Here is a 25,823-nt window from a genome sequence, read left to right as displayed (position 1 = left end):
TACCCATCGAGTAACAACAAATATGTAATGTGGCTTAAAATAGTTGTTAGCAAGTGATAGTCCAGGTGATCTCCATACTAATAATAATAATTTTATATATAGAGCGCTGTTAACAAACAAAATGTAGGCTCAAGGCTGTGATAACCTTGCAAACATAAACACGAGACCTAAAGCGACAAACTAATGTAAAAAAGCTTCATCTTCTTATCTTATATAATACAGACGTTACTTCAAAAAAGAAGATGAATATGTCCTACGCGTCATGCATCTATTCATACATTTTAACGAATGACTTAAATTCTGCCAAGTCATTGGTTTTCCTGACTGACTAAGGCAACCTATTCCATTCTCTAATAGCACTAGGGAAAAAGGAGCATTTGTACAAATTTGTCCTAGCATATGGAACGAGGAATCCTTTATATTTGTGTCTTTCTGAGTATCTTATTCTATTTTGTTTTTGAAGATTATGGTACAGTGTTTTATGTATAATTGCTACTTAACTTTTGAGTCTTCTATCCTGAAGACTTTCTAAATTTAGTGATTTTACTAAAGGTGTTACACTAGTCAAATGTGAATATTTGTTATGAATCTCACTGCTCTAATTTGTGTCTGTTCCAGTTTCTTAATGTTTTCTTGAGTTGAGGGGTTCCAAACAGAGGATCCATATTCTATTATTGACCTAACCAAGGTTAAATAACATTTTAGTTTTATGTTCTTATTTGATTTATAGAAATTTCTTTTAATAAACCATAATGCTTTGTTTGATTTTTTGATAGTTTAATCAATAGGGGATACCATGACAGTTTTTCATTTATTATAACACCTAGGTATTTTACGTTTTTAGTCTGTGTTACTGGTTTACCATGAATAAGTTAAGTGGAATTAATTTGTTTTAGTTTTTTTGTTACTCTTAACTGACATTTTTCTGGGTGGAAAGACATGCTCCAATTTGATTCCATGTCTGTAATTCATCTAATTCTCTTTGTAAAATATCTGTATCTTGTGTTGTTTTTATTGCTATATATTATGCAATCGTCTGCAAATAATCTGACTTTTGTTCATGAACTAATGCAATTTGGTAAATCATTTGTGTAAATTAAAAATAGTAGTGGAATTAAGACTGTTCTTTGAGGTATACCTGAATTTACTGTTATTGGTGTTGCTTTAGAGCCATTTATTATCACAGTTTGTTCTCTCCCTATCAGAACATCATGAATCCACTGATGCAATGGACAATCAATGCCAAAATATTTTAATTTTTTAAGTAAATTATAGTGGTCAAATTTGTCAAAAGCCTAGGAAAAATCAATTAGTCCTATTAGTAGTGATTCAAATGATCTATATTTCCTAAAGCCATGTTGGTATGGAGTAAGGACATTATGTTTGTCTAAGTGGTTTATGATGTTTTTACATATAATGTGTTCAAGGATTTTACATGTGATACTGGTTAGTGATACTGGTCTGTGGTTTCCTGGGTCAGATTTTTCTCCTTTTTTAAATGGGGCGGGGGTGACATTAACTTCTTTCCAGTCCTTGGTACTCTGCCCTGGTTAAGAGATGCCTGAAAAGGTATTTTGAACACTGGTGCTAGCTCGTTGCTTAGTTCTTTAAGTAATCTAGCTGGAATACCATCAGGTCCAGATGCTTTATTTAGTTTAATGTTTGCTAATAGTTTTTGAATCACCTTTTCTTGTACTTCTATATCTCCAATGTTATCTACTTGGTTCAAATTAGGTAATATGTCTTTGTCTCCTGGGGCTGGGAATACTGATGCAAAGTATTTATTTAGGATGTTTTATTATCATTATGTGTTAAGTTATCTTCTCCTTTCTTAGACTTAATGTATAACCATAAGTTTTTGTTGTTATCCTTAGATATTTTATTGTTTATGTATTCACTCTGCAGTTGTCTGCTTGTTTTGGATTAGGTGTTTAATTTTAATATACTTTTTATTAACTTTCTGCCATAGTTTCTTTAAATTTTCTATATAGGTTTACAAAGCTTCTTTAATCTATTATTAAACCAGCATTTGTTTATTTTGTTTGGTGTGTATTTAGTTGGTATATGATTTTCTATGTTTTTAGATAGTTTTTAATGAAATCCCAGAGGTCATCAACTGGTTGGTTAATGTCTTTATCTTATAAGAATGTTTGTTGCAGCAGTTTAATGCAGCTTGGTGTAGTTGTGTAAGATTGCATTTGTTCCAAAGTAGGATTTTTCTTTTGGGTTTTATATTGGCTGCTGCTTTTAAATGACTGTGTATTTTAATGACATCATGGTCCAATAGACCAGGGATAATATCATAATCTACTACTAATCCAGTCTGTTGGTTAAGAAGTGAGCTATTAATCTTGTTGGGTTTTTATAATGATTTAAGTTGTGTAAAGTTTCTATGAAAAGCTCATTTATGTCAAGGTTTTGGTGTTTATTCATTGGTTAATGTTTTCAGATTTATATCAGGTAGGTTGAAGTCACCCATTTAAACAGGTAGGTCTTAATGTCCTTCTTGAATGTTGTGTGATTGAGATCAATGGGTAGTGAGTTCCAAACCTTTGGTGCGTGCACTGAAAAAGCCCGCAGGCCGTAGCTTTTGAGGGAGAAACGCGGCACCACTAGAAGCGTTGAGTCCATTGAGTGCAGAGCTCTCTGAGGGACATATGGAGTGATCAGTTCTCTAAGGTTCAAGGCCATTTCTTAATTATAGATACACTGATGACACAAAGTGTGGATCTAGATCTAGTGTCAGTGCCACTCAAGCCAGGCTTAGTTACTGTCTGTAGTCAATAGTCATTGACTGTAGCAGTGTTGACTGTTGAGTGTACTAGTGTGAGTCAAGTTTCAAGTCAGTAGTCTCACTACTGAACACTGACAGTGACACTACTAGTAGTCAGTAGTACTACTGACTAGATACTAAGATAATAATAAATAATTAATAATAATAAGCCTAGTCCTCCTAATACTAAGATTAAAGATAGTATATTAATTAATCATTAATAGATAAGCCTGTTTCTGTATTCCATATCTTAAATGTCAAGATTAGATCTAGATAGTAGACTCTAGATCTTGATCTAGTAATGTAGTAAGTAGTATAGTATAGACCAAAGAATGATAGTCCGTAACTGTAATAATAGATATGCTAACAATAAAATACGTGTGGAACTTTTTTCGAAAAGAAAAATAAAATTAAGCGTTAACTTGTGGCACTCATTTAGAATTGAGATAGTAAAGGTAGATAAAGATCTAGTTCCATGATCTATATAAAAAGCTCATTAATAACAATTTAAAGACCGTATTAGGTAATCGAGAATATTAATAATTTAATTACCTGCGAAACAGAGATGTAGCAATGCTGATGAATATAATAAAGCAGTGGTCAATTTCGACCATTTACAACATCGCTTCTTGACCATGATCACCTGTAGTCGATGATCAAGTGGCTAGTCAGCAACTGATGAATAAATACATCGTACAAATAAGAATAATAATTATTTATTAGTCTATAAATAATTATGTTTATAAAAAATAAAAATTAATTTGTTAATAAATAAATCATCGATACAAATCGATATTACTACAAGCCATTAACATAAATGAATTAATACTAACGAACAATAAAGTTTACGATCTAATTAAACATTTAATATCATTAATAGGCCCTATGATCAATATCAAGAATCCAGCCCACTGTATGGGTACTTGATATAGGCCCCTAATTTGGGAAAGTAAAGACGGTTGGTCGTTGTGCTGGCCACATCACACCCTTGTTAATCGTAGTCCATAAAAACAGATGAACTTTATTTACACCATATGACCCATAGTTACGAGAGGGAGGCCTTTACTTTAGTATCAGTGTAATTAAATCTAAACTAAAGCAAGTTAGGTAACCCCATTAGACCTAGCAGCCTATGGACGACACAACAAATAGCCATCACAACGAATGTCAGGAGCCCATTAGGGCTGGGTGGACTCCAGGACAGGCCGTAGGCATAGGTGAACTAGGCGTTCGCCTAGGGCCTCCGATTGGTGGGGGCCGCGCACAGGGAAAAACAAATTAGATTTAAAAAATGCAAAACTTGCATCAAATGTCAAACATAGCCAAATCGTCTGCTAACCTAGTTCTAAGTATGTGGGGCCTACTATGATTCAAGATAACGGAACGCTGCGGGAAACGCGCTATATGAATTTATTTTATTTGTTGATTTAGATATAGGGCAGGGAATTCATAGCGTAGTTTTATTTCTTTTTTTTTTTTTTGTCTTTTTATTTTTCCATCTCATTTTTTTCATCTTCGACGTTCCTTCAAAATAGAAGATAATTAATTCCATGTGTCAATGTAGTCATGATTGTTAATTAGAGACTTAAACTCTGCTAAGTCATTGGTTTTCCTGGCTGATTCAGGCAACCCTTTCCCCGGACTGATGCTAATAAGTCTTGACTAGACTCTTTTTGGGGTAGAAATGTTAGAATTGTTTCACTGTGTTATAAATGTATGTCTTCTTATTGTTTGAATTTTACATATACTTGAAAGCCTCCATACTGTTACAATTCTAGGACCACATATTGTAAATTTTTAATTCGTATTTATGCAGGGCTACAAAATCAAATGTTAAATTTATTGTAATTTTATACATTTTTGTTTGGAAGCTGTTGTACGAATCCATAAAATTATGACTTCTTTCTAAACACCTTAGCGTATACTATTAATTAAAAGAAATTAAAAGGAGCAGTCTTTTGAAAATGAATGGCATGTAACTAAGCTAATGTGGACCTGGCATGTAACTAAGCTAATGTGGACCTGGCATGTAACTAAGCTAATGTGGACCTGGCATGTAACTAAGCTAATGTGGACCTGGCATGTAACTAAGCTAATGTGGACCTGGCATGTAACTAAGCTAATGAGGACCTGGCATGTAACTAAGCTAATGTGGACCTGGCATGTAACTATAAGCTAATGTGGACCTGGCATGTAACTAAGCTAATGTGGACCTGGCATGTAACTATAAGCTAATGTGGACATGGCATGTAACTAAGCTAATGTGGACCTGGCATGTAACTATAAGCTAATGTGGACCTGGCATGTAACTAAGCTAATGTGGACCTGGCATGTAACTATAAGCTAATGTGGACCTGGCATGTAACTAAGCTAATGTGGACCTGGCATGTAACTAAGCTAATGTGGACCTGGCATGTAACTAAGCTAATGTGGACCTGGCATGTAACTAAGCTAATGTGGACCTGGCATGTAACTAAGCTAACGTGGACCTGGCATGTAACTAAGCTAATGTGGACCTAGCATGTAACTAAGCTAATGTGGACCTGGCAATTAATTAAGCTAATGTGGACCTGGCATGTAACTAAGCTAATGTGGACCTGGCATGTAACTAAGCTAATGTGGACCTGGAAATTAATTAAGCTAATATGGACCTGGCATGTAACTAAGCTAATGTGGACATGGCATGTAACTAAGCTAATGTGGACCTGGCATGTTACTAAGCTAATGTGGACATGGCATGTAACTAAGCTAATGTGGACCTGGCATGTAACTAAGCTAATGTGGACCTGGCATGTAACTAAGCTAATGTGGACCTGGCATGTAACTAAGCTAATGTGGACCTGGCATGTAACTAAGCTAATGTGGACATGGCATGTAACTAAGCTAATGTGGACCTAGCATGTAACTAAGCTAATGTGGACCTGGCAATTAATTAAGCTAATGTGGACCTAGCATGTAACTAAGCTAATGTGGACCTAGCATGTAACTAAGCTAATGTGGACCTGGAAATTAATTAAGCTAATGTGGACCTGGCATGTAACTAAGCTAATGTGGACATGGCATGTAACTAAGCTAATGTGGACCTGGCATGTTACTAAGCTAATGTGGACATGGCATGTAACTAAGCTAATGTGGACCTGGCATGTAACTAAGCTAATGTGGACCTGGCATGTAACTAAGCTAATGTGGACCTGGCATGTAACTAAGCTAATGTGGACCTGGCATGTAACTAAGCTTATGTGGACATGGCATGTAACTAAGCTAATGTGGACCTGGCATGTAACTAAGCTAATGTGGACATGGCATGTAACTAAGCTAATGTGGACATGGCATGTAACTAAGCTAATGTGGAAATGGCATGTAACTAAGCTAATGTGGACATGGCATGTAGCTAAGCTAATGTGGACATGGCATGTAACTATGAGCTTATGTGGACCTGGCATGTAACTATAAGCTAATGTGGACCTGGCATGTAGCTAAACTAATGTGGACCTGGCATGTTACTAAGCTAATGTGGACATGGCATGTAACTAAGCTAATGTGGACCTGGCATGTAACTAAGCTAATGTGGACCTGGCATGTAACTAAGCTAATGTGGACCTGGCATGTAACTAAGCTAATGTGGACCTGGCATGTAACTAAGCTAATGTGGACATGGCATGTAACTAAGCTAATGTGGACCTAGCATGTAACTAAGCTAATGTGGACCTGGCAATTAATTAAGCTAATGTGGACCTAGCATGTAACTAAGCTAATGTGGACCTAGTATGTAACTAAGCTAATGTGGACCTGGAAATTAATTAAGCTAATGTGGACCTGGCATGTAACTAAGCTAATGTGGACATGGCATGTAACTAAGCTAATGTGGACCTGGCATGTTACTAAGCTAATGTGGACATGGCATGTAACTAAGCTAATGTGGACCTGGCATGTAACTAAGCTAATGTGGACCTGGCATGTAACTAAGCTAATGTGGACCTGGCATGTAACTAAGCTAATGTGGACCTGGCATGTAACTAAGCTTATGTGGACATGGCATGTAACTAAGCTAATGTGGACCTGGCATGTAACTAAGCTAATGTGGACATGGCATGTAACTAAGCTAATGTGGACATGGCATGTAACTAAGCTAATGTGGAAATGGCATGTAACTAAGCTAATGTGGACATGGCATGTAGCTAAGCTAATGTGGACATGGCATGTAACTATGAGCTTATGTGGACCTGGCATGTAACTATAAGCTAATGTGGACCTGGCATGTAGCTAAACTAATGTGGACATGGCATGTAACTAAGCTAATGTGGACATGGCATGTAACTATAAGCTAATGTGGACATGGCATGTAACTAAGCTTGTGTGGACATGGCATGTAACTAAGCTAATTTGGACATTTCGAATTTTATTAATATAAATACATTTTTCTTACTTCACATGTATCATTAATAATAGTTCAGAATTTTAATCTTTCACACTGTCCCTCAAAGAGCCCTGCGCTCAAGCGACTCAACGCTTCTAGAGGTGCCACGTTTCTCCCTGCGGGTTTTTTTCTCTTTAAACAAACTTTCTGTATTAGCATCAAACTACTCACTATAAAACATTAAATCAGCTAGATTAAGTTGTACATAGTAAGTAATATGTTTTTTTTATAAAGTTTTTCTGTTTTTCCCACTTGTGACTTTTATAGCAGAACTATAAATACCATGTGCAAACCTCCGTGGTTGTGAGGTAATTTCTATAAACCTTCATCACATTTGTCCCATATTTAATCCAGACGCCTGCCGTCCTGCAGTAGTTTGGCTTAGATGTAATGATCCTCATTTCTGAAGAATGTCTTAAACTTGTAAAACAAATAATTTTAATCTTTTCGCCTGGCGAGGCTTGAATTTGGTTCAAAATTTTCTTTAATTAACACCTAACAATATAATAATGTAGGCTCTATTCTCTATAATATTCTTGAGAATATCCATTGAAAGAAACTTGTTTAAACCTTGTTTGTCTTAATTCGGATTGGATGTATTTATATGTTGGTATTTCTTGTTTTTTTTTAACACAAATCTTGAATATTTTTGAATGAAAGACTTAACTGATTTACTTTCAAGACCTACCTGTTTAAAACTTTTTTTAGATTGGTTTGTGACTTTAGCTCTCGTGTTTGTGTTTGTAATGTTATCACAGCGCCTACATTCTGTTTGTTAACAGCGCTTTATAAATAAAATTATTATTATTATTAATATTTATTATTATAATTAGAAACATTCAGTTTGTATTATTTTGAGTATTTGTGAGCATACAGTTAAGAATTGTCACATGCTTTTCAGCAGATTTACTCTAGTGGTCATCAGTAAGACTGAATATAATCATTTAAAAAGGCTACTGATCAATTGGAAAACCAGTGATTTGGCAGAATTTAAGTCATTGGTTAATATACATGACTAAATGCATGACGCGTAGGACGTAATCATCTTCTTTTTTTGAAGTAACGTCTGTATTATATAAGCTATGCTACTTATAACTCGGTACATACTGACGTGTATTATTTCTCTTCTTATTGTGTAAGTTTTTGTTGTTTGTTTGGTCTCTTTATTTTGGTTATTCAACAACTCCCACAATTTTTCCCAGGACACGGTCTTCATGTCGTTACTATTATTATAATTAATTCTGATGTAAGCTAAGATAAATATCGCAATTGTAGCATACATAGGTTTAGTGTACATTGTGTAAGCATCAAATCAAGCCGTGTATACAAGCACATATCGAAACTAAGTATTTAATAAAGTACTCAGAAAGACACAAAGATAAAGGCACATTCCTCATCCCATATGCTAGGACAAATTTGTACAAATACTCCTTCTTCCCTAGTGCTATTAGAGCATGGAATGGGTTGCCTGAGCTAGCCAGGAAAACCAGTGACTTGGCAGAATTTAAGTCATTGGTTAATATGCATGGCTGAATGCATGACGCGTAGGACGTAATCATCTTCTTTTTTGAAGTAACGTTTGTATTATATAAGATAAGATAAGTAGGTTGAAGCAAAGTTATGTATTCAAAAACATAACAAAGCCAAGTTTACATTAGCATAGCAAAAGAATGTTGACTGAAACAAAGTCATGTGTATAATCACAAAAACATTACGAAGTTGATGGAAACAAGGCGCTTTAAACGCTAACAATGCCGCATGGTCCTGTAGTAGGCCTATGGAGTGTCGCCACGTTGATCCTGGGTTCAACATTATATCTTATCTTATCTTATTTTATCTTATCTTATAAAATACAGACGTTACTTTAAAAAAGAAGATGATTACTTCCTACGCTTCATACATCTAGTCATGCATGTTAACCCATGACTTAGATTCTGCTAAGTCATTGGTTTTCCTGCCTGGATCAGGCAACCCATTCCATGCTCTAACAGCACTAGGGAAGAAGGAGCTTTTGTACAGATTTGTCCTAGCACATGGAACGAGGGATGTGCCTTTATCCTTGTGTCTTTCTGAGTATTTTATTAGGTTTTGTTTTTGTATTTGAAGATTATGGTTCAGTGTTTTATGATAAATGCTACTTTGCTTTTGAGTCTTCTATCCTGAAGGCTTTCTAAATTTAGTGATTTTACTAAAAGTGTTACTCCAGTTAAATGTGAATATTTGCTTGTTATGAATCTCACTGCTCTATTTTGTGTCTGTTCCAAATTCTTAATGTTTTATAGAAATTTCTTTTAATTTAATAAGCCCTAATGCTAGTTTGATTTTTTGATAGTTTCATCAATAAAGACAATGTTGATAAGCTTTTTTTAAAAAATATACTTTATATATATATATATATATATATATATATATATATATATATATATATATATATATATATATATATATATATATATATTTTTTTTTTTTTTTAAAAAAAGCTTATCAACTTGTCTTTAATTTATTGTCTTTAATTTGTACGCCGGATACTCCAAAAAGCTAGCTATTTATAGTTTTTCCGCCATGTATGAAAATCCCCATTTATTATAAGTAAAACATTCGATTTAAAAGAAACCTTTTCTTAATAAATTCAAACTACAGGTAAAAGGAATAAAAACCAAAGTTTCTCAAACCTGATATTTAATGTACTAAATACTCCGCAAAATGGAATACTATCCCAGCACAAGAGGAACTGAAATATTATCCTCGAAGAATCGGCACAAAGGAATATTAAATAGATAATGCTTGGACGGTCAATCACACACCCTCGTAATCTACCCCAAGCTACCAAACACGAGTTAACATCCCTCGCATTAGCTTATGTGATTATGTTTTTTTTTTAAAGTCTCAGCGTCACATTGTCTGTATCAGAGATAACAGGATGATACTTCAAGTCAATCTGAAGTCACATTTTTACACGCTTTTGGGACCGAACATTCTGAAAGTATGATAGCCGAACGGGAAGTCCTGTTGGGAACACGCGGAATTAATAATAAATGAAATCTAGGCCAGACTTTCGAATGGTGGAACAATTGCGTGCAATGTTAGCCACTGACAGAAGAGTGTCATGGTGTCACCAGACGTCTTCTGGCTTAGCGGAAGCTTAAACTGGGCATCTCTTTATCCTTATCAACGAAATAGCACTGTTAGGCTTGTTTATTTCTGTTACGTTCAAAGTGCCTAATTTGAACTAAAGCACACACATTAATAAAACAATGGACTAACCAAGCAAAGACATAATCAAAATGTTGAATGTTCTTATCAGTAGTCCAGACTTAGCTTAAGAGATCAATAGTCAGTAGATTACAGTGAAACCATTATAGGTTGGTTCATTGTTTTAGTATTGGTTCAAGGTCATCAGATTATCCTAGAACTAGAAGTATGTTCAATCCATACGTCTTTGAATACCGTATAAACGTATCTGAGTGGTTAAGCGCTTGGCTTCCGAACCTGTGATGCTGGGTTCGAATCTTGGGGAAGACTTGGGATTTTGAACTTTGGGATTTGTAGGGTGCCCTGAGGCCAATCAACTTTAATGGATTCCTGACTTAAGTTGGGGAAAGGAAAGGCGGTGGTCGTTTCGCTAGCCACATGACACCCCGCTCGTTAACAGTTGGCCAAAGAAACAGATGACCTTAACATCATCAGCCCTATTGACCGCATTGTTTGAAAGGGGAACTACTATATTCACCTTCACCTTATCTTTGTCTGTTGGACCGTTGAGCACCATTGTCTACCGTCTTTCTCCATTCCTCTCTGTATTTTGCCTAGTATAAACGTACAGTACCAGGTGACCGAGCCTCGCTAGGTTGAATAATTTGTGGAGGAAAGATATTTTCTTATTTTGGAAACATTTGTGTAATGACAAAAAAAAATGAGCGATCGGGTAATGACTCCAAACCCAAAGAGTAGCATTCGTGTTCTTTTAACTCTTTCTCTCCTAATTGACGATACCAACGTTGATTTGACCTCATTAAATTAAATTAATGTTTACTTTTATAAACTTTTTTTTTGTGTTACATAAAAAGAGCATGCATTCCCCTTTAACTCTATACCAAATAAAATATTTTCTGATAACAAACAACAAAGCTATTGAAGCCCAATCATAACTGGGGAGTGAAATAGTAATGAGCAAAATGAAGAATTCCTTCGAAACGTGGGAAAATAATTACGGAGAGAAAGAGTTAATTCTAAATGTCAATCTACATGGCGATTAGAATAGAAAGTCCCCAATACAGAACACGCGCAGGGCGTAATCATCTTCTTTAATGAAGTAACGACTGTAGGCCCTTTTTCTTAAGATAAGATACAGTCTTAGAAATTCGCAGCTCACAGTCGAGTCGTTTACATTGGATCTTTTGCCTAAAACATTACATAAAACACTGAACCATAATCTTCAAATACAAAAACAAAATTTAATAAAATACTCTGAAAGACACAAAGATAAAGGCACATTCCTCATCCTATATGCTAGGACAAATTTGTACAAATACTCCTTCTTCCATAGTGCTATTAGAGCATTGAATGGGTTGCCTGAGCTAGCCAGGAAAACCAGTGACTTGGCAGAATTTAAGTCATTGGTTAATATGCATGACTGAATGCATGACTGAATGCATGACGCCAAGGATGTAATCGTCTTCTTTTTTGAAGTAACGTCTGTATTATATAAGATAAAAGTATTGGGCTTTTATTAGCGTGGAAGAATGTCTTTGCATTACGCCATCTTCTTTGTTGACAAGGCTAATAGAGCCTTTATTAAGATGGTGCGCAAATGTTTAATTGGATCTATTGATTCATTAAAAGTGGTTCATGTTTTACAAAGAAATGTTTTAGTGTATTGCTGTAAGCCTAGTGACGTAAGCGGTGTTTTTTCCCCCTTTGACGTCATGGAAAATTTTCATTCATAAAACATTCTAGCCAAAATTATTTTTTCGATAATGAAACATTTTCAAACCGATATAACTAACGGTCGGGGCCTGGGGTTAGGGCGTGGAGACGAAAGGCCCATGAGAGATCTGAATGGAAGGATGTGTTAAAGCAGGCCAGAGCCCTGCATGGGCTGTAGCGCCACTGGGATGGATGGATGGATAACTAACGGTCGATCTCGAGTTTTCCCTTTGTGGTCAATGATTGAGAATGTTTTTCTCATTTGTATACATTTACTTTGAAAGTTTAAAGAAAATCGTTAAAGCCGTTTTAAAAATAAAATTTAAATATATATATTGTTGTAACCCTATTCGCGACGCAATAGAAAGGTCAGACACGCCTGACAAAGGCCAGTAATACAGTTTAGCGTGCTATATTGAAGGGCAAGGGACAGTACTGGCATGAACTTTGCACGTGAATAGGACCCGGGTTATGGTCATCTGATCATAAGCTTCGTAGACCAGAGACACAGTGTGTGTAAGGCAGTGCAGTTCAAGACAGGACAACGAGTAGACCGGAACTGTTAGTCTGCCATAAAGTCGGTCCTGGTGGAGTCCTGAAGTGACTGTACGAGTCCAGGAAGAGATAGAGACAGTAGAGTTTATTAGTTTAGTACGGTGATGTACAGTATAGCACTTTTAGTGTTGATGTATTGCCAATTGTGTCATTGTTTTAATTGACCATTATTAAAGCACCAGATTATTTGCAGCTCTTGTTGTCAGGTTCTTGATGTGTTGATGAGCTGTGTTGTGTTTAGCAGTGTTTACAGAAGGCCTGATTAGGAGAGAACGTAACAATATATATATATATATATATACATACAAGAATTGCTCCCTTAGGAGTATTGGATAAGAAAGCATATATGTATGCAATGTGTGTTGGGTGTGTAGGTCTATCTATGTCACTATGTGGCATGTTTGAAAACACTTAAGAAATCGACTAACATTAAAACAAAACAAAAAAAAATTGGATGACAATTACAAATAGAGTCGCGAAGTTGAGATTTTATGGCGACCAGGTGAGCTGTAAGTCTCAAGGTCACATAGCCCATACAAATATTCCGTAATGACTGTATGTCTCCAAGAAGCTTGCACCAAAGTTCCAATATTGAGATTAGAGAGTATTACATAAAGTTTATACGGTGACTTTGCATAATTAACATTGTGCTAATATCTTTACATTGCGTCATTGTTTGTTGTGGATATTTTTCCGAGAAATTATTTAAAAGGATGTGACGTCATAAAATGATAGTCTTCAATGTCTACTTATACCAACAGGAAGGATGTGCTAACAGCTTTAAATGGAAGGATGTGTTAATATGTTTATATTGCGTCATTGTTTGTTGTGGATGTTTGTATGAGAAAGTACTTAAAGGATGTGACGTAATAAAATGGTCTTCAATGTCTACTGATATCAACACAATGTCTTTGTTCTGTTATTATTAATGTATAAGCGGACAGCCTCTTAACGTGGTAGACCACCTCACATATCTAGGTAGTATAGTGTCAAATGACACCTCGCTTTCAAGGGAAGATAACCGTCTGGCCAGGGCCAGTAGCGTTTTGGACGCCTTCAGGCGAGATTTAGGAGAAATAAATCGCTCCGTCTGCCTACAAAAATCAATGTCTACCAAGCGGTGGTTCTCTCAACCTTTCTATATGGATCTAAGACATGGGCAGTATACAAAAAGGAACTAAGAATACTTGAGAGCTTTCATCAAAGATGCTTGCGATCCATCATGGATATACGGTGGCAAGACCACACTACGAACAGCGATGTTCTTGCGAACGCCGGTATGGACAGTATTGAGGGACTTCTTATGGTCCGACATTTACGCTGGGCAGGGCACGTATCCCGTATGGGAGACGAACGTATGCCAAAGGCAGTCATTTTTTGATGAGCTAAAAGGTGGTCGACGTAACAGGGGCGCCCCATGGAAACGCTTTAAAGACCAGCTTAGGCGCCAACTTGCCTTAGCTGACATTGAAGAGAGCACCTGGTTGCATGCGGCCTCAGAACGAGACAGCTGGAGGTCACTTACAAAGGCCGTGGGATATACATTTTAGACCAAAAGAAAATACGCTGCCGAGGAGAGACGCAGACGACGAAAAGAAAATCTAAATCGACCACCGGTGGACAATGGTTATGCTTGCCCTGGATTACGCTGGATATGGCAAAATATGTAGGTCACGGCAGGGGCTGCGTATCCACGGGAAATACTGCATTCATCATTATTCGAAGACAAGCCTTATTATTATAATATTAATGTCTATAGTATTTTATTTATTTCTCTGTGACAACAGAACAAACATAGTTCTACCATGTAGTGCAGTCTTTTATTTTGATAGAAAATTATTTTATTATAAAATAAAACTTTAAAACTAAATTCATATTTATATTTAGACTTGACTGCTCCGTCATTTATTCCTTTAAAAAATGAATTTTATGAAACTCAAAGGCAATATATTCAAATCGATTAGGAATAAGTGCGGTGTTTTACTTTGTTACAAAATCCTGGCTTTAATCTGTAACCTAGAGATTTTGGCAGCATTTGTTGTAGATCAGGGGTTCTCAACCTGTGGGTCGCGACCATTTGCCAGGGGTCGCCTAAGACCATCGAAAATATGGATTGTTATTGTCTACCCTACAATTCTGTAATTGAGTATGGGGGGGGGGGTCGATTGTAAAAAGGGGTCGCCGAGATTAAAAGGTTGAGAACCGCTGTTGTAGATGAAGCTAATAAGTTTCGAACTAAGGCCATAACGCACACTGAGCATATCAAAAGCTCTGCCTCAACGTTCTTAGATTATAAAGGCACATTTCTCATCCCACATGCTAGGACAAATTTGTACAAATACTCCTTCTTCCCTAGTGCCATTAGAGCATGGCATGGTTTGCCTGAGCTAGCCAGGAAAACCAGTGACTTGGCAGAATTGAAGTCATTGGTTAATATGCATGACTAAATGCATGACGCGTAGGACGTAATCATCTTCTTTTTTGAAGTAACGTATTATATAAGATAAGATAAGAGTTCATACTTGAACTGCAATCTTAAACGTTTGACGAAACCGTTTGAGAAGTTGCAAGTTGCATTGCAAAGACTTTCTTCAAAACCAATAATGGACTTCTTCTTCTTCTTGAAACTGTCAGGTAGAGTTGAGCCTTCGGCTCTTGGAACTCCAGGCCAGCAAAAGTGAACAAGAGCTCCCTTTCACCGGCCTGAATGAGAACAGTGTACACTGTTCTGTCTGTCGGGGTGTCAGACTCGCGGCCAGAGACCGCTTGCACAGGAACCCCTGCCATTTTCCTTTTCTATATCAGGCTAACCGTGCAGGACACGCCATTTATGTAACGGCCCCTTGAGGCGCCTGGATTGTGACAAGGTTGTGGGAGCTTTTTTTACAACTCCGCACAGTGCAATGAGGATGCTCTCGCACCCCCTTAGGCACCCCCCACGGGAGTCTTGTTTTGCTACCCTTTAGCCTAATCGTTTCCTCCTACGATCGTTTCCACCCGGGCGCCACTATGAGGCAGGGTAGCATGCCCGGGCCAATAATGGACCAAATTGCTAAAGCTGCCATGTACAAAGACTCAACGTGAGCAATGGTTTTTTCCAGACTGAATCCAGACTGGCACTTAGGCAACTTTCTGCTTAAATCGCAATGTACAAGACATTTAGAGCAGGGGTTCTCAACCTGTGGATCGCGACCCCCCATTGGGGGTCGATTGACGATTTGCCAGGGGTCGCCAAAGACCGTCGAAAAATTTTCCTGTTTTTGTCTATTCCTCTATTGCTGTGTGTGTGTGCGGGGGGGGGGGGGTCGTTTTTATTTCACCTGAATCGATTTTTAGTGTGTTAATGTGTATTTCAAAAGTTGTTTTTTTTAAACCCCTTCCCATTTCAAACTTTTTTTTAAAAAAGTTCCCCTTTCAGACCTTTTCCGTGTATGGGGCAGATGATGTAAAGGTCACCTGTTTCTGTGGCTTACGGTTAACGAGGATGTCATGTGGCCAGCACAACAACCATCCCCCTTTACTATTCCCCAATTTATGTCAGGTACCCATTAGTGCTGGGTGGACTCAGAGGCGGCCAAAGATCCCAAAGTTAAATTCACAGTCTTCACCGGAAGACACGCGTTTTACCGCTCAGCCAGCGCTATTTTATACTAGCTACAACAAAACTGTTTATCTTTTTTTTTTAAACCAAGTCCTCAACTCTTCAGAAGAAACCTTTTCGCGAGTTAGGTTGACTTTCAAATTCATATTTTAAACTTTAATTTAAAAAAAAAACGTATAGATTTACTTAAATAATCTAGATCTACGTAGAACTGTTAAGCCAAGTTCAATGCGTAAGCTCTGAATTAAACACGACTAGAGATAAATTTACAATGACTTGCCAACGATCTCCTGGCAACAATGCCATTGATCAAATGTCGTCTGATTAGGGCTATAGATCGAAGTAATCGGATGACCACACACAGCACACCAATCGTGTCGTTATCAAACGGTGAGTAGCTGACCTAGATTCGTCCTTTTAATAACGTAGTTTTAAATAAACTAGGCCTGCAATGTTTTGAGAACCTGAATATGCTTGCTAATTAAATACATAACTATCAGGGGCGGACTGGCTATATGGGCATTCGGGCAAATGCCCGGTGGGCTGGTACCCAAATGGGCCTGTTGGGCCACCGAAAGGGCCGCATGGGTACCACTATGACACGTATTAAATTGTTAAAGGTTTTATAGCATTCTCTTATAAAAGCGACTATCTGAACGTCGTGTTTAAAGAAATCTTTTACAGACTCTACAATGCAAGACTAATTAAATCTAACACATTCTCCGATATAATGTAATAGTCTACATACGTAAACAGTGAAACTAGTACGCTCCGTCCCTTTAGGGCCAACACACTTAGCGATTAATAAGCAACATAGCTTTATATTTCTAATTAAAATTTAGCGGATGTCTACAGTTATCGATACATTATCCAACTTAAAATAATGATTTTTAGGACAGACCTAGAACTAGTAGAACTGGATGCCCTGATATCCAATTTGTGGGCCGGATTGTATAGAATTGCCCGGGCCGATTTTGACATCCAGTCCGCCCTGTTATGTCTCTATGTGATAGTAGTAACCAAGTCTGTCACGAGTTCTTATTTATATTATTCTAAAACAATAAACTAAGCCACACAATATTGTTGATTGAAGCAGGGGCGTAACAACCATTGCGTATCACCGAACCTGTGATGACTAATTGGGGCCCACAGAGTGTAATCAAAGATAAGTTATTTTTACTATTAAGAAGACATTTTTTATCTTCTTATCTTATAAAATATAGACGTTACTTCAAAAAAGAAGACGATTAACGTTATACGCCTGTACCTAGGTCAATCTAGTCATGCATGTTAATCAATGACTTAAATTCTGACAAGTCATTGGTTTTCCTGGCTGACTCAGGCAACCCATTCCATGCTCTAATAGCACTCGGGAAGAAGGAACTGTTGTACAAATTAGTCCTAGCAAATGAAACAAGGAATGTGCCTTTATCTTTGTGTCTTTCTGAGTATTTTATAAGGCTTTGTTTTTGTATTTGAAGATTATGGTTCATGTATAATTGCTACTTTACTTATAATAATTTGTTATGTGTAATGCACAATTGTAAGACACATTTCATCAAGGAAAATAAGATTATTATTATAGAAATGAATTAATTTTCATTCTGCGGCACTGCCAGCGTTTAGCTTCGTTAAAGGAAAACAAAATTCATTGTAGGCCTTGAGAAGGTAACTAGGCTAAATGAATGGCAAAACAAAACTCCCGTAGACGATCTAACGGTTTGTAGCAGTGTTGCCCTCTGACAGGTAAAAAAGGATCCTCTTAGGGATTAGGCTCCGAATGTTTCTACGAGGTCAGTTGTCATTATCCCCTCGGTTGATACAACAAAAAGCTCCCATAGTTGTTCAATCTCTAAGATTAGATTTTCATAATTTCTTTGTTTTTCTATTCCAGTTTTCCTTATTTTATGGGATAGTGGTACGGCGATGTTAATAATTTTTGCGGATTTATTTATTTTTTGAAGATCATCATCATCATCATTTCATTGGGTTCCTAATGGAACCTATATGAATCTCTATTGCCTTCCCGTCCTGGACCCTATACTCTCTACAAAAACACGCCACTCTCCACGGTCTCTTGCTAGTTTTTTTATATGGTTTCCAAGTTTTTCCCGGTCTTCTCTGCTTCTTCAAGTACACTGCGTCGCCATGTTCTTTTTGGTCTTCCTGTGCGTCTTGTTCCCTGGGGGTTCCACTCTAAGGCCTGTCTAGCTCTGTTGCTGGTATCTTTTCTAAGGGTGTGACCAGTCCATCTCCACTTCCTCTCTAAGATCTGCACTTCTATATTTTTCTGTCCACTCATCTCACACAGTTTGATGTTTTCTTTTAGCAGATAAACAGTATATACATCTAAGCGATTAGAATCCACAGTCTTGCTACTCAGAACAGGTCTAATATCATTATTATTGAGTGGCCCTGTATAGCTGCTTGCTTATGCAGCTCTTTGCTTAAGGAGAACTTTTACAAAGAGCGAGGCATCCAGATATTTGCAAACTATTTTTTTTAATATATAAATTATAGATTTACGCTTAGGTGTAACTACTAACAGAAACATTCGATTTTTAAAAACACTCTATACAGGGCCGACACTAGATAGAGGAGCTAGGCTAAATGAATTTGATGCGAAAAAATAAAATTACGCAATTTTTCTAAGCATGTATGGCAGGGATCTTTAAGGCGCCTCTGAGTCCGCCTGACACTCGTTGAGGAATAGAAAATGTGGGTCGTTACTGTTAACCCATGACACCCTGGTTAACCGTGATGTGATACGGTATAAAAAAAAACTATATATAGTCTTCTCTTACGGGGCCCGGATTATGCTAAGGCCGCCTCACCCATCTGTTTTTTAGATAGGTTGAAATTCCTAGTTTATCAACTAACAATCTAAACATTGATACACATCTAGATTAGGTGGAAATTAAAGAAAAAAAGAATTATTAATGGAAAATATTTTTTGAAGAGTCAAACATACAAGAAATCTAAAAAAAAAAAAAAGAATAACACATTGGTAAAATCACACAGGAGGCGTGGTGGCTGAGTGGTAAAGCGCTTGGCTTTCGATTCGTGGGACCCGGGTTCGAATCCTGGTGAAGACTGGGATTTTTACTCTCGGGATTTGAGTGAACCCAGCACTAATGGGTACCTGACATTTGTTTGGGAAAAGTAAAGGTGGTTGACCGTTGTGCTGGCCACATGGCACCCTAGTTAAGCGTGGGCCACAGAAACAGATGACCTTTACATCATCTGCCCCATAGATAACAAAGTCTGAAAGGGGGAACATTACTTTTTTTAAAATCACACCATTCAAAAACACCCACACAGCAGAACACATCTTAAACTAAACTCTTTTTTTTCTCCTCCTCGTGACTTCTTTAGCGTGTTGTTAAAGTGAAATGTTTTATCAGTTTAGACCTTTGGTCTCAATCTTCTGCTACTCTCAATGAATCTCTATTGCCTTCTTCACTTTCTTGCACTTCCTGGTTTTGTGCTTTGTAGGAATGTTTTGTTCTAGTAATATGCCCAACCCTTGTATACCGTGTGATTTAGACAATGCTGAGCAAATAATTTAAATAGACTAATATATTGTTGTTATAAAGGGTGAGTTAGGCCAAGTGGTTCTCAAACTTTTTTGACCCACGGACCCCTTTGGATACTCAAATTTGCCAACGGACACATAAGTGGAAAATCTGCATAAAAGCATTCTATATAAATTACAATTGTAAAAAAAAAATGTTGAAGGAGTGTGCTTTATTGAAATTATAACTTTAGTTTAAAATAAAAGTTTTAAATTTTAATGAATAAGGCTGATTGAGTGTATTTATGTCCCACTCAATGTTTATAAGTAGCCTAGCAACTGCAAACTGCGTTTGTACGTGTTTGCTATAAGAAATGTTAAGAATTTTGTGAAAACTTTGATAATTTAATACCCGGATTATATTAAAATACTTAAAACGTAACCTTGGAATTACTCGAAAGGACTACATTACTCAAAAAGATTATATTACTCAAAAAGGCTACATTTCTTATTCTATATATAAGGACCAATTCAGTACAATTGCTCTTTTTTCCCTAGTGTCATTAGAGCATGGAACGGGTTGCCTGAATCAGCCAGCAAAACCAATTAATTGGCAGAGCTTAAGTCTCTAATTAATTCACGTCTAGATTAACAAGCCTTGGATGCGCCTTGGATGTAATTATCTTCTCTATTAAAGGAACGTCTATAATTTATAAGATAAGATAAGAAAGATTTTTTTTTAAATGAAGAAATGAAAGGTATTCAATGTTTATTCACATACAGTAGCTTTTTATCTTTTCAAGTACCATTCGAGAATCAACCAGGAAACCAATACACGTACTTGGGTAGAGTTAAAATCTCACGAACGACCACAGGGCGTAAACATGTTCAGGAAGTAAACGTTTTAAGATAATATATAGTCAAGTGATACAAGCTAAACGTTTTAAGATAATATATAGCCAAGTGATACAAGCTAAACGTTTTAAGATAATATATAGTCAAGTGATACAAGCTAAAACTATACAGGAAAAAAAAACAACTACCTTTTATTCTGATGTTCTCTTTCAGCCCATTTTTTTCCTAGCAGCTTTGTCACGTGACTTTGACGTCATAGCGCAGAACTGGATAGTTAATGAAACTCGATTGAAAAGTGCTAGACATATTTTGATGTGAGTGTTGTATATTTAACTACATACACTACTCACTTTTCCTCATAAAATTTGATATTTACTTACCTGCTCTAGCTACACGTCTAAAGAACACATTTCTCTGACTCCCGACACACAGGGACTCGCGTTACCACAGGCATTCCTCATCTGAACAGAAACTTCGCATTACATCAGCACACTCACACGCCACTATTGACCCACCCAAACAGCAAACAATGAAAATAGTGACGAGCTGATTTCTAGAGATCAATAAATCGATTTCTGATCACTTGTTTTCATCCACTTAGATTTCACGGGATTAATAACTTTCAAAACGATCGATGAGACTGCAAGTTGGCAGCAAGTGACGACACAATGTTGCATAGAATCATTCTTTACTTTTTTTTAAACTTCAAAATAGGATTTCAATTATAGGTCTAATTATAAGTCTGTGATATCTACCTACATATCGGTGACGTAGTTAGTTATGTGCGAGTGGCATCAAGTGGCGAGGGGCATCAAACTAAGGATAAATTTTCTCAATAAAATCAACGCATTGTACATACATGAACAAAGACAAAACTACTGAATTTGAAATTTTTACTAGAAATTAATTTACTGAATTAATTAATCCCCTATGTTCTTTCTTAAAGTAAACGTAACCTGTTACCAGGTTGAATCAAGTTTACTAGAATCGTTTAAATCTCTGAATGCAATGCACTTTTACACGCCCACTTTCTTTTGGGGCACGTTTTGTTACTTTAAAGTTCAGTAAGCTGGAGCTTATAAATAAATGCCTTAGACTCTGAAATAGCAGAGTCTGGCACATAATGGGCATCGCGAGCAAGTTGAAGAAGAATGAGAAAGGCTAAATCTAGGTCATTTCTATGAGTTTGTGAAATTACTATTCTAGCCATGATCCACCTCTTGAGAGAACATTTGCTTAGAACTAAGCTTAGTTCCAGACCAAATACTTACACAAATACAAAATGAACTTATTGCACTAAGACTGCTTTATTGATCCCTTACAGAAATTTGTTGTGATTACAAGGACTCTTTTCTCATATAAAGACAACACAACAGAAAAATACACATAAATACAACAGACAACATAATGATGATAATGAGATAATTATTTATTTTTTTTTTACAGTTCACCTGACATTACAGGTTTTTTTTTAATATTTAATTTGCAGATTTTAGTTTTAAAAAGTGTATATTTTAATTTGTGAGTGGAGGGTAAGGCTCTTGGTAGACCATCGAACGACAGTCCAGAGCACATACCACACGACGAGGCAGCCAACCATACACTTATTTTACAAGCAACATATAAAGGTTTACTATTTACTAAGATAAGACTTGCATCTCCAAGACAATTAAATCCCTGGAAATATAAATCTAATCTTTTGAATCATAGTGTTCCTTTAAAACAGAAGATAACTATATCAAGAAAAGATAAATACATCATAAGAAGATAATTACATCAAGAGAAGATAATTACAACAAAAAAAGATAATTACATCAAGAGAAGATAATTACATCAAGAGAAGATAATTACATCAAGAGAAGATAATTACGTCCCAGTGGTATTACGTCCCAAGGGTATTAACGTGCTGTAGTTCTCCCGTCACTCCTATATGCATCAGAGTCCTGGACCCTATACTCCCATCACACCAAAAAGCTAAACTCCTTCCATCTACGCTGTCTAAGGAGTATCCATAAGGTGCGTTGGTCCGACCATATGCCAGACACAGAAATCTTAAAGCTGTCCGGCATGCACAGTATCAATGCGACAGTAAAAAAGGTCCCAACTTCGATGGGCGGGACACGTAGTCCGCATGCCAGACAATCGCTTTCCCAAGCGACTTCTGTACGGGGAGTTGTGTAATAATCTTGTCGCACATGTTAATACAGACATAATCTCTGCCAAGTCCTTGGTTTTCCTGGCTGATTCAGGTTACCCGTTTCATGCTCTAATGAAGAAAGATAACTTGTACGAATTTTTCTATCCACAAACTTTCAGACATTAGCCTTCTGTGTCGGAAAGATAAAAAATAAAGGGGATTTACGGACCAAAGTTCAATAAAGGACGTAAGGCCATGAGTAGATGATGTCATTATGGCTATGGCCATGAAGCTTTCAAATATAAAAATAAAAAACACAGACACAAACAAAACGAAACAAAAACAACGAAACAAACAATGAGCACAAATATGCTTGTAAGTATCAACTTATTCCCGATGTAGTTGTTTGTTATATAGGCCGCAGAGAATGATCAGAGACAATTTTTTTATTATAATTTCATTTTTTTTTAATCGGTTTAGTATTTAAATTACCTTCTTAACAGGATGGCTACCTGGTCATGCGGTTTGCGCGCTGGACTGTCGTTCAGATTTATCGATGGTCCAGGGTTCAAACCCTGCCCACTCCCATCCCCCGTCGTCCTGCGGGAGGGTTGGACTAGGAAGTAATTATCTTCAACTCTGAAGGAACATCCGAAACATGTAAAACATAACAAAATAAATTCTATACAACTTCCCATTTGTATACACTGGGCGCCCATCCTTATGAAACCGTAATGCCCCTTCCTAACCCACCTTAGGCTGACCCCTACTACCACTATAGCCCAACATAACCAACACCCTGTGCGGCAGTGCTGAACAACTGAAGAGAACAGCACACTATTTTTACTTGGCACAGTCTGCAAAGGAGCTCACAGCTCAGCAGCAAAACGCTGGGTAGAAGAAGAAGAATTGGCTTAGTAATGTTTATTACTTGCAAGTTTCGGTATTCCTACAGACATGAATATTAACTGTATCTTTATCCAAATCTGCAGGATAGCTAAAAATTGTATCCCACTGGCTCATGTTTTTACTGTTTCTTATATTAACGTCTGCATTTCTCTTAGCGGTTGTCTACCCTTGACACAGTCATTACAGATTTGAGTCTTCTAAAGACAAGGAAAGTGGAGATGGATTGGTCGCACTCTTAGAAAAAGATAGGCTACCAACAACAGAGCTAGACAGGCCTTAGAGTGGAACCCCCAGGGCACAAGACGTAGGGGAAGACCAAAAAGAACGTGGCGACCAATCTACTAAATGAAGCCGAGAGGACAGGAAAGAGCTGGGAAGCCATTAAAAAACTAGCGAAAGAACGTGGAGAGTGCCGTGTGTTTACTGAGGACCTATGTTCCACGAGGAACATACACAACAGAAGCAGAAAGAAGGGTAAAATTGCAACGGCGCCTGGTGATATATGCCAAACCTGCGATAGCAGCTGTGTATCAAGGATTTGCCTCTTTAGTCACACAAGAAGTTGCAAAGGGTAAAGATCGTCTCTCGAGACGTAAAATGCCACAGATGTTCCACGAGGAACGCAAAGGAAAAATATTGATGATGAAAGACTAAAGTTATTCTTTGTAAAAGGCTTTCTTGAGTTACGGTACATACATTTTTTTTCCAGTTCTTTTTAAGCGGGTCAAGGACACCTGTAACACACTATCCTTCATTTTCCCTTAATGTAATGTAATGTAAAGAAAATATCAGGGCTCCATAGTAACGTAACACTTTAATGTCCAATATACCACAGCCAATACTGTACAATTAGCAACATGTAACACTGACTGTACCCGTTCCGCCGTATCAACTCTTGTACCGCTGTATCAAACTCTGCTGGCGTCTCCGCCTCGTCTGGGACTTGGTCTGGGTCAACTGTTCCAGCTTCAAATACCTCGGAGCTATTGTCTCAGATGAGGGAACAAAACCCGAATTATTGGCCCGAATAGCACAGTCCACAGCAGCCCTTTCAAAACTTAAAATAATATGGAAAGATAAGGGCTTAGCCCTCGGCACCAAAATTAGACTGATGCGCTCTCTGGTCATGGCCACATTTTTATATGCTTGTGAGTCGTGGACGTTGAATGCAGAGCTTGAGAGGAGGATCCTAGCAATGGAATTGAGATGCTACAGAAGGATCCTAGGCATCACATTCAAAGACCGCATCACAAACCAAGAAATCAGAGACAGGGTTACTGTAGCGATCGGAGCTCATGACGACCTGCTTACTATTGTGAAAAAACGAAAGCTTAAAACCTTTGGCCACATTACGAGATCTACGGGGCTCGCAAAGACCTTTCTTCAGGGAACAGTGCCAGGGAAAAGAAGAAGAGGCAGACAGAAAAAGCGATGGGAGGACAACATTAAAGAATGGACAGGCCTGCCATTGAGAGAGGTTCTGAACAAGGCAAAAAAAAGGGAGGAATGGAGAAGGACGGTCGACAAATCTTGCCTGGTGCCCCAACGGTCCAACAGACTAAGGGATAGGTAAAGGTAAACTGTTCCAAACTGACTTCACACACAGGTTTCGCTATACCGGACATGATCGTAGGTCGTGACTTCGTCTGGTAGGCTAATTGTGTGTGTGTGTGTGTCCAACTGACACAAATTACACAGGCCAGTGCTAGACGAGCCGTCAACCGTAACGAGTGGCGACGGTCAACCGCGACGATCCAACTACGACCTGCCCAGTGTGCGGCCGAACATTCCGGGCTCACATAGGTCTCACCAGCCACATGAGGAGGCATAAAACCCCAGTGCAAGCCCTCAGCCCCCTGGATGACAAAGTGGTCATCATCGAACCACGATGGACGAACTATATATATATATATATAGTTTTGCTTATTTGGTCTGTAGTCAACTGCTGAACATCAAAAGCCACCATTTCCCACGAAGCCCGAGTGCAGTAGAGTTACTTGCAAATATAATCTAACATAACTACATTCACGCAATCAACGTTTAGACGTTAATTCTCAAGTCAAAGAAAATAGAAAAGAACGTCATTTAATATGCACATCAAGAATAAACACATTTTGTATGAACATTATCTTGAGA

The 25,823-nt window shown here is 37.5% G+C and overlaps 1 protein-coding gene across 3 annotated transcripts in view; it reads right to left on the bottom strand.

Annotated features, from left to right (window-relative positions):
* The window catches only part of LOC106058867 (protocadherin Fat 4-like), a 111,504-nt gene extending 90,597 nt beyond the window's left edge, over positions 1–20,907 (bottom strand). The window contains exons 1-2 of one of the 3 annotated variants that reach the window (XM_056018693.1): positions 20,830–20,907; positions 3,326–3,448 (exon numbers count right to left, since the gene is read on the bottom strand). In XM_056018693.1, coding sequence (XP_055874668.1) covers positions 3,326–3,410 — 85 coding nt within the window. In that variant the 5' untranslated portion in view covers positions 3,411–3,448; positions 20,830–20,907. Of the gene's footprint in view, positions 1–3,325; positions 3,449–9,862; positions 10,333–20,829 lie in introns of those variants that run through there. The other 2 variants (XM_056018692.1, XM_056018694.1) reach the window with 2 other exon arrangements.
* Between the last annotated feature and the right edge of the window lie 4,916 nt (positions 20,908–25,823).

Source organism: Biomphalaria glabrata, chromosome 2, assembly GCF_947242115.1.
Source record: "Biomphalaria glabrata chromosome 2, xgBioGlab47.1, whole genome shotgun sequence".
Lineage (NCBI taxonomy): Eukaryota > Metazoa > Mollusca > Gastropoda > Planorbidae > Biomphalaria > Biomphalaria glabrata.
This window is presented reverse-complemented; position numbering and strand designations above follow the sequence as displayed.